The 10,515-nt window shown below is 44.2% G+C and overlaps 2 protein-coding genes across 2 annotated transcripts; one reads left to right on the forward strand and one right to left on the reverse strand.

Moving 5' to 3' along the window:
- Nucleotides 1-3,169: 3,169 nt before the first annotated feature.
- PPTG_10495 (hypothetical protein) lies at nucleotides 3,170-3,958 on the reverse strand (the record flags this gene model as incomplete). The annotated part of the gene is made up of 1 exon (XM_008905862.1): nucleotides 3,170-3,958. The coding sequence occupies one exon, from the start codon at nucleotides 3,956-3,958 to the stop codon at nucleotides 3,170-3,172; it is 789 nt and encodes a 262-aa protein (XP_008904110.1).
- A 2,029-nt stretch (nucleotides 3,959-5,987) lies between these two features.
- PPTG_10496 (hypothetical protein) lies at nucleotides 5,988-6,574 on the forward strand (the record flags this gene model as incomplete). Its single annotated transcript, XM_008905863.1, has 3 exons — nucleotides 5,988-6,022; nucleotides 6,052-6,312; nucleotides 6,391-6,574. 3 exons carry the CDS (start codon nucleotides 5,988-5,990, stop codon nucleotides 6,572-6,574), a joined length of 480 nt encoding a protein of 159 aa, XP_008904111.1.
- Between the last annotated feature and the right edge of the window lie 3,941 nt (nucleotides 6,575-10,515).

Raw genomic sequence — 10,515 nt, forward strand, 5'->3', positions numbered from 1 at the left:
AATGTCATTGGTCAAATGGCGCACACTGCTGCCATTTTCCTATACTTAAATGATGATAAAATTATGTGTCGGCACCTTGATGATATTCATCCATATCAATAATGCCCAATAGTCAGGATTCGAAAATTCAGGCGTTTATGCCTCACTCGCACAAAGTCTGCAGGCTATATATTTGCAGATTTTGAGTATCAAAACCCACGTTGAATCGGTTCGAAACTACCAGCTTACTATTATATTCGCGTAGGGAGCTCATCGCCCAGTTTCATCGGCTCGTCATGACCAAGTCCTGATCAAAGCGCTCAATTCAAAATGTCAACGACGCCATACGCAACCGCAAGAAGCGTGTACATGACAAATGCAATGCCTGGCTACCACAGTACGAGAATGAACTGGGGATCCGCCGACTCGCTACAATTATTAATGGTCGTGGGGCCACGCGGAATTGCCAGTGAAGCCACCCTTGACTTTCTAACTTCAAAGTAGTGTAAGAAATCCACCAAACCAACGATGTTCAGTGCCTTTCGACGTGATAATCTGACGCAGCATCTTCAGCCGCAACACCCTCAACGTTAGAGTGAATTCAACGCACTCCCACTCGTCGATAACATTCGGAAAAATTCTTCGTCCAGAATCTATACCTGTAAAACTAATTTACCATCTTAGCCAGAGTTCCAATACGCTTATCATACTGTTGAAGACGACTTCAGCATACTCAAATGCATGAAGAGCAAATTGAGAACACAACTGTCCGACGACTGTCATTAGAGGTGCAGGACAGCACTAAATAACTTAGTGTACATGTTAACTAGACTGCCTTTGCTTAAGTTTTCAAACGGCTTTTATTAGAATAGGCTGCACAACTGTTATTATGAAAACCGCTTCGAATGTCTAATCCGATTACAAATCCGACCATTTAGAGGCTTAATTAGACAATGAAGCTCGGTTTTATTTATAAATCAGACCAGGTCACAAGTATTTAGAGAGGCCACCTCACATTTCCAAGGCGATTTATGCATTGGTGTGTTCGGCTGATTTGATTTACAAATCAATCTGAACAGCCGATTTACAGCTGAACGACCGATTTATCTCTTAATCGGTCTGAATGTCGGATCCCTCCTCGGCATTCCAAGACCAGGTCATCGCAAAAACGATGACGTGTCTAAAACAGAGACCCCTCGTGAATGCATTTCCATAGAGATTGATGCAGTTGCGGAGGCAAACCGGTTAATTACTGTTGTGAAATTACTTTGGATGACTCCTTGGTAGCAGGATATCGATGCATCCAAGCTGTGCTTTCCCGCAGGAGACAATTGAGGGCTTGCATTAGCTTCAGTTTTCCATGAGGGCATCTATGAATTAGCTTACACAATTCAAATTATTCGACGTTTTATCACAATTATATGTCCTTTTTAGTCCCTTTGTTTTAGCTTTATGCGCTGTTTTATGCGTGCAAATCGTCGGACAATCGAAGCGGTTTTCACAATACCATAAATAAATAGTGAAGCCATTTTATTCTACAGCTATTTCTGAACAATTCATTCAGGCAGTGAGCCCATTCTCTATGGACAGGGAAGCCTGCCAATAGTGAACTAGCACTCTGATACGCTAATTCAAAGAGGATGAGACAATCCAAATAACTTCTAAAAATCCACCAATAAACTCAAGGCTCAATATGTTTTAGTTGGCATCAAGTTTATCATCAAATGTCAATTATTTATCACCAGTCACCGCATGTGCAGCAAAACCCCAATATTACTTGAATCCACTGGCTGAATCCACTGTTAATTATGAACTGTCGTGGCAACGAAAATTGAATTCCAGACATTTTCAAGTCTGTCTGCCTTTATTTGAAAACACACACACCTCTCGTTATGTAAATCGTACACTGGCCTCCAAAGCATTAAAAAAAATCACTGGCCTCCAAAGCATCTAGATTTACACAACTGAAGTGTTTGATAGCTTGCAAAATACGATGTTGCTATAAGCAAGACACAATCCGGCCAGTCTACTACAAATTGTGGGCACGGTACCCAAAGTAAAAGTAGGGGAGGTGGTCCCAGAATTGTATATATGAAACTTCAGGCCAAAAACAACAAACTTGGCCGAATGTGGTTAAATTCTACTTCGAAGTACTTCTATTATTTTCGATAAATTATTCATGTTTCTGCGAACACTATGTAGGAAACAAACAAGGCAGCACAGCGAAGCGAGTATGAGCTGCAAGACATGGCCACGATGCTCTCGATGATGTATTACTTTATTATTATTATTTGCTGCTGTTGTTGCAAACCTAATGTCACGGACTTGCAACACTCCGACACATTGGAATATTCCGCCGCTGTACCACTACGCACCCAGGATATTGGCAGCTACACTGCCTATCTTTAAGCGCCTGTTCCTCCATTCGAATGTGAAAAAAGTTCGCGTTTTAACGGCGAGCATTTGTGGTCTGCTACCATTAGATATGGCGTTGACGGTATCATAGATTGATTCACCGTGCTTCAAGCTTTCGAAATACATGTATGTATACTAGTGCCTAGAATATAAATACTGGAGTATGTAATTATTAGACCTGCCGTACAATCCGAAAACTGCAGGCTCATACAATCAATGCGTGTTAAAGCTATTTTCGTACCTCAACACTCTCACCCTGAAACTCGTATGAGAGTGATCCATTAGCATGGCTGGTAATTGCCGAATCGACGACTTGCCCGGGTTACTATTTGTAGCTACTGGAGGTGCAGCCAGGCGTACAAAACTATTCAAGATAACGATGAAAATGGTATCCTTTTTTGGCGGATGTAAATCTGACAAGTAAGCAAAACTTGTTTTGTACTACTTACAGTTAATGTACAAAAACAGCGTAAATCCAACAACAAGTCTGCGTGAAAATAATTTAGAAACGTAAAATTCACAAAAATCTGGAAATCTGTAGTCAAAGTTTAAATTCGGGTTTTTCGGCTTTAGGATGGCATTTAGACGAAAATAACCCATCAAAATTTTAATGGGTGTTTTAGTCTGAATTCGAAACAAACAGGAGTGTCAATTAATATTAGTACTAGTAGCATTTTGCCAAGAGTGAATTTAAGGTATGGATTGAGAGTTATGACAACTGAACTACCGTTACATGGGCGAAATTGGCTCATCCATATGAAAGCAATTTGTTTGTTTATTGACCCTTGGTATGTGTCGAGCCAGAGGTGACAGAATTGATCCACTCGATAGCGGTCGACACACGAGAGTAGACGGTGGGCGATCCTGCGTCGCCGCAGCCGTAGCCCCAGTTGACCAGACCAATTAGGACGTCATCCAAGTCTCCCTGGCCGTTCTCCTTGATCAGTGGGCCACCAGTGTCAGCCACGCACGCGTCTTTTTCAGGCATACCACCGGCACACACGCTCGTGTCACCGATATTGAACACCCGCGAGCATTCATCGTTGGCCCACACCTCAAGGCTTACACCCTGCAGTTCGTAAGAGAGGGAGCCGTTGGGGTAGCTGGTGACTCCCCATCCCATGGCCTTCGACCACATGCCGGGTTTAACGTCCGAACCATCCGCTTTGGGAAGCTTGACGGGGGTGAACTTGCTCGGCTTCTCCAGAGTCAGAAGAGCGAAGTCGTACGTGCCGCTGGAGAAATTCAGCGACGTGTGGTTCTGGGCCGACACGACCTTAATCTGCTCACCGTCCTGCGTGCCGTTGAGGTAGTGCGTGCCTACGGACACGAATTTTGGCTCCTTGTAGCCCGTGCACATCGACGTCGTAAGAATGTGCGTGGGCGAGATTAGGGAGCCACCGCAGTAAGTGTCACCGTCGGGTGTAGTACGGATCCCGGCGGTGTACGTCTTCGTGCCGCTCCGAATGACTCCACCACCGAGAATCAGCTGACGCGATGTGTGGTCAGCGTTGGAGATCCCGAGGGCCATCGAAGCAGCAGCAATCGTAGCGATAACCTTCATCGTGTCTTGGTTTATGGGGCTCGGAATGCTTTGAGCAGTAGGAGGCGAAATCCAAAGTGGTGTGCCGTGTCCGTGAAGTTAGCAAACGTCTCATCGGATAACGCGTGTGGAGATTGCGAAACCAGAAGGTTGGGGAAATACCTGAGAGAGAAAGAACGCGGGGATCCCAGAAAAGAAAAGAACGTATGCGTTCTTGAGCAAGTTCTTCAGATGGATTTGAAAATTTGTGGATCCTCCCCAACTTATGCAAACACATGTAGAATTTGCCATCATCTTCATTCTCCGGAAAAGCCAGATGCAGCTTTACAACACAACAGGATTGATCTAAAGATTGGATTGTCTGGCTTCGTGATTTCGGTTAATACAATGTTTAGTATCATCGATTCCGATAACAGTGGACAGGACGTCAAGACTTTTAGCATGAAGAATGAGTGCAAGGCCGCATGCTTTGGGCAGCAATTACAGTGCCAATACTGTAGAATACGCGACAACGTTACCCCGGCGGGTCTCGTTTTCCTGGGGCAGTATTAAAAAAAACTTGTCGCTTAAAAGTCATAAGAACATTTTATTCTTGAACATGACTCCTCGGCACCTGCTTCTCTCAATGTGTTAAGCAAATTATAAAACTGTAGTAAACTCAGACGCAAATGGCATCAGGGGCATGAGCAAAGTACAGATAAAGAAAATATGCCCGCCTAAGAATTGATAGTTTGGTATAAATTATTGCCTTCGTCTCCACCGTTTCTAGCAGCTCCTTGCGATAGCGTACGTGTTTCGACAAGCAGAAAAGGAAAAGAAAGAGATAATAGTTATCCGATACCTGTCCGGTAAGAAGTTCCTAATAAGAACTCCACATGACGCTCATGCCGCAGCCTGCCCGATAATTTCCTACTTTCAAATATGGACAACACTGTTACGTAGTGATGAAGTGTCAAAACACATGGGCTCCAGCTGACAAAATAAATGAACATCCTAAAAATGTATGTTTACAGTTTTATAAACCAGGCATCACAAGACAATAGATAGCATTCATAATCTCACACGATCATTCATCGGTATCGGTATTTAGCATCTGACTCTACGTTGCAACGAGCTGACGGGAAGTAGTCTGCTTCGAATGTGGGTCTCATCTCAAGACATTGTTCCCGGCTTTACTATGTTCTTTTTTTTATTATACGCTATGGTATCATATTTACTTTTGTCGAAACAGTGTGCGCCGATCAATACAACATATACCACGTATTGGATAGCAACACGTCCGTGTATAGATTAACTTGTGCAGGAGCATATCCTCGGTTATCAAACGAATCGTCATAGATAAAGTATGTAGAGTAATGCCATTACCGAGGTGTGTATACTGTGGTGAAGAAGACATTATATTGTCGAATGAGAGCAGCAAGAAGGTAGACTATTTATTTTTTTAATTGAAGTTGGATATGTTTAACTTTAGCTAGTCAATCTCTGTTACATTTTAAAGAATTACATGTTATGCCAAGCTGCTTATTTATTCAGTTTTGTACTTGCTGGCTTTGTTCTTGATACGAAGCAACTTTTATAAAGCTAAAGTCTTTCGTTGAGTATTTATTATTAAAACAAGTAGAATTCTGTCAGCGTATATTAGATTAGATGCAATCGATGTTGTAGTAGTGCAAAAATAGTTTTTTTTATAACGATAATTGGACTCCTAAACACATCAAAGTAGAGGACACCTTCACCACCACAGAAAACCTTCCTCCTTGTAGCTGACTGATTAGCAATTACTTGTTATATCAGCAAAACATAAACAATGTGCTAGATGAGGAAGCACGGATATCATATCATTCAGACAAACAAACAAATCCCAAGCCCTATCCAAAGGAGAGGCAGCGATTATATTTAGAAAAAAATGAAGAGGTGTCACACATTACTGTGAAGAACAAGAATTACATTATCAAGGTTAAGTTTATTTGTGCACTGGCACGTCCACGTTGGCATGCTGCACGGCATCGCATTGAGGACGAAAAAATCGGTCTGTGGCCGTTTGCCGTTTATGAACCCGCTGAGAGAGCTAGCAAGGACAGACCGGTTGGGATCTTAGACATTAAGACTTTTAGCGTCGAGCGTGAAATCTACCGTCAAGCACTATGCCGGATGGTCATCCCTCACATTAAAGAAGTATGGCCGTCTAGCAAGCGGGTGGCGCTGCAGCGCGACAATGCTAAACCGCACGTTGCGGTGGATGACCCCGAAGTGGCCGCCGCATGTAGCCTTGAGGACTGGGACATGAAGATCATCTCGCAACCTGCAAATTCACCAGACTTTAATGCCAACGACCTGGGATTTTTCAATTCACTGCAGTCGCTGCAGCACAAGAAGTGAGCAAAGACTATCGAAAACCTTGTAAACAACGTTGACAGCGCATTCAAAGAGCTCCATTATACCAAAATTGACAGCGCACTTCTTACGCTTCAGTCTGTGCTGCAGGCGTCGATGAGTGTTGACAGCTGCAACAAGTACGCAATTCCACACCTGTCCAAGGACAAGCTGCGAGTAGACACTGGTCTTTTCCTGCCGTCACTAGCCTGTGGCGGGGAGGTGCACAACAAATCAAAGCCGTTCTTAAGTTCGGTGAAGTAGGAATAAGTAATGGATACATGTACTTAATTCTTAAATTTCCGGGCACCAAGAATACAGGGACCGTCTTATATTTCCGGACGGAGGAAGTACAAAAGAAGCTTGATTTTGAGATAGTGGCTCCGCAGTGATCAGGTCGCTCAGATAGGGTCATCTCGTTTCTTACTTGATAGCTGATAACGCGCTTTAAGCTTATTTAAGCACTGAGGCGTCCAAACGGTTAGGACAAACGCAGACCTTTGAAGCCAAAATGGGAGTATGTGAGGCGCCATAACCCGTCTCCTTTAGACGCACATGATGATTTTGAGAAACGGTTTGTAGGAGTGTGTTAAAGCAGGTGGTTATGGAGGTCCTCTATCCAGAAACTATAGAGTTCTGGTACCGCTGAGGGCTGTTCCTAATTGAATTTCGAATATATCGTTTTTCTTGTGAGCAGGGGACATAATTCTGTGGAGCTGGATGCTCAGTTAATTGGTGATTGAGCATCCAGCTCCACAAAATTAAAGCAGTGCCTAACGCGTTATACCGACTCATCACAAAGATATTGAGCATCCAGCTACCACGACGTAGTTGAAATGTGAATGTGATGTGTCACTAAGTTGTGCGAATGCTTGTCTGTCGTGGAAAGGGTTCGATAGTAGTGTCCAGCATATTGAAAATAGCGGTGATAGTATTGTCCATTTCATTCGCTTTGCCGTGCTATTCGGACCACCTAATCTGACTTTGACCATGTGGTCAGGCTTCCTAATCTGGGAGTATCGCTAATTTAAACTTCGTTTCTGGAGAGCTACTTTTAAGCACTTGCGCAGTCGTTAGCGCATTCGCACCCGATAGTACACTTGCACCCGCTGTAGGCTACAAGAAGCATGCAAGGTTTACCCTTGATCCCAGCCTCTATTCCACTCCCGGACGCATTCCGCTGTAGTTTGACGATCAAGAGAGGTGGGCCACTAGCCCGGTGCAGAGACAAGTGACGTTCTAGGCAATTCGACTTTGTTGCAAACCTCGGGCACGACGCACTGCGTGCCAAGGCTGGCAGTTTGTTCGAATCAGTGATAGTGGCGCCGATGCAGCAGGATACGGTCGTGTACTTAAAGCTAAGCAATATCGCTTCACAGAACTTTTTCCAGCCTAATAAACTTGATGATAACGACCTCTTACAGCGGTTGGAACAATTTTGGCGGCGGTGAAGCTCAGAAAATCTGGACAAAGCGGCTCCATGTTAAAGTTGTTCGTCTACACAAAAAAGTCGGCGCATCCAACAACAATTCGACGTGCAACGCAGTCTCGTATTCAGGAACAACTGCCACGAGTGACAGAATACCTCCGCCAATACGGTGTTTCGTCAGGTTCAGCATCATCCTTGTACATGGCGATATCTCAAGCACGTTTGCCACCAAAGAGCAAGATGAATATCTATTTGAAAGTTAGGACCTGCTTCGAGTACCCACAATGCCTATACAAGTTAACGCCAACGTCGTCATGACCTTGTGCACACATATCCATTGCCACTCGTAACACTGCCTGTGGTTTTCCCTGAAGGCCATATTTGCGTGCTTCTGTACCCATCGCTTCAGTAAACAAAACTGCACTTCAATCGGGTTCATGTCAGGAGAATAAGGCGGTAAAAAGAATAAAAATGCACCAGTTTCATGCACCATGTGACTTTTAGCGTTATTGAGAATCAATATCGACCTCGGAAGAGGCCACGATTTAAAAATACGGGATGATTTTAGTGCGCAGCACCTCATGAAATGCAGCCCTTGTAAATGTGCCCTCCACATGACCCCAAACAAAAACGCCAGTCACATCTGTAGCTGCTAACAATGACACTCTTTTTCCACGAGAAAACGGTGGGGTAACTACTGCAGGTGAACCTATGGCCGACCACGCGTGGTGGAGCATCATGGACCGTCCGTCTTTCGATGTCTAGTCAGCAAAAACAAGCTGTTCGGGGCACGAATAAAAAGGTGAAAGCCGAGCTACCAGTCCTGTCTGTCGGCTGAACGCTTTCACGGGCCGTTTTGTTAAGTTTTTTTTTTTACGTGAGAGATCCAAATCAAACCGCAATGCACGACACATGGTTACGTCAGAAGTGTTAGGAAGATCTGGAAAGTGTTCTTTAATGGCTGCTCTTAGCTCCTCAAAGTACAAACAAGGGTGCAGTTTGACGTATTCGCCAACAAATTTATTGACTCTTTGTGGCCACCGAGATGCCTTTTGGACTGGAAGAGTTTTATCCACGTTACCCATAGTCTGAAATTGGTTCAACCATCTACCGAGAGTACGCGTTGAAATCCCAAGCACCACTGCGACAGTCCCAATCGGAATGCTGTAAGCGTACAGCAAAAACACAGCACGCTAGCGCTAGTGTTCAAAGAATGTCATCACTATAAGCAGATAAACACTGAATAGCTTGTTTGAAACCAGCATTCGGGTTTTTCCCGTTGGTAAGACCTCGTAGTCTGAGGACAATAGTTTAGTCGGGGTCTGCTAAAGTGATAGGATAGTACATCCCACCTGCTGCTTAAACTCAGAATAAGGCCCCTCTTTGCCAAAACAGTTGAAACGCACAATACTAGTATCACTTCTTCTACAACACTCGAAAAATGGGATTACTAATGATATTATTATTAGTCTAAGAGTTGGGAGTATCACTGATTTAGTACTAATTGAACTAATAATTGCAGGAAGCCGTGAATCCATTGAAATCTTCAAAAATCAGACGCAGTTGCCTCCTTCCATCGCTTTCTCTTCACTTCTAGATTTTCTACCTCGAAGCCGCGAGTTACACGGTGCGTTAAGGCCGACTGCTGTTGGCAAGATATACCGGAGAAGTCTCCGTGCTGCGATTGTGGTCGCGTAGTCCATCATCTATGCAGCAACGAGCTGTGCACAAAAGACGCGGATCTCTCCAACAGGTGATAAATTCAACATAGCAATATTAACTCTATATCCCTACAGGAGTTAAAGAAGAACAGGTTTGCAGCACCAAGTGCGTGACTGAGCTCATCAATGAGGAGGATGGCGAAAGGGAAGAGCTCACACCTAGCAGCTCATCAGAGAGATCTATATATAGCTAGGCCAATGTGGGCGATCGTGCACAAGTAGTTAAGTAGGTTCGGGACAAGCTCGGAGTCATGAATCGAGTACCCGAAAAGATTACACACGCTCTTCCAGCAAATTCGTATGATACTGGGACATAGTTTGTGCGGAACCTTATACGCCAGCGCGGCTCGAACGTCTCCAAGACATTCACATGGAGAAAGTAGCTTTGTCGGATAAACCACACAAGCAACACAAAGACAAATTATTTCTCTCTCAAAAGAGGCATTGGAAGTGAAGAAACAACGTTAAAAATTGTCATAAGCTTCCGCTTAGGAGCATTGTATATTGTAGCTATTTCGGTTTATTATCTTGAATAATAGTAGTGCTATTAGCAGTACTAAATAATACGCAATTGGGCACATGACTAAGATATATCTTGATGATAATGTCAAGATCTGGTTATGCTTATCATTACCACTACGAACCAGTGACGTTGTCCATATAGCTCTTCTATACCTTTTCAGCTTCGGTGGGGACTGGGGGGGGGGGGGGGGGGGGGGGGGGGGGGGTTGAAAGCTGACCACCTAGTCAACCGCACTACGTGCCTCTGAGGGTAAGTACGCAAAAGATAGGGTGGGTTAGATCCTTCTACTGCCAACCACTAACTACTGACCATCCCTCGTACAGGTCGCAGCTGCCGGCGCACAACAGATCCTGGTGCGGAGCCTCCCTCTTCAACAGAGGGATCACCATGTCCTTCGCTCTGAGAGAATTTCAACCAGTTCCGACAATACTAATGCTAAATTTAGCCTGAGCGGACGTGCATCAATTTCGACCAGACCTTAATATCGCACCAGTTCAGACAAAAAACGCGATCAAACAAAAAACAAAAACTG

The sequence above is a fragment of the Phytophthora parasitica genome, assembly GCF_000247585.1.
Source record: "Phytophthora parasitica INRA-310 unplaced genomic scaffold supercont2.22, whole genome shotgun sequence".
NCBI lineage: Eukaryota > Oomycota > Peronosporomycetes > Peronosporales > Peronosporaceae > Phytophthora > Phytophthora nicotianae.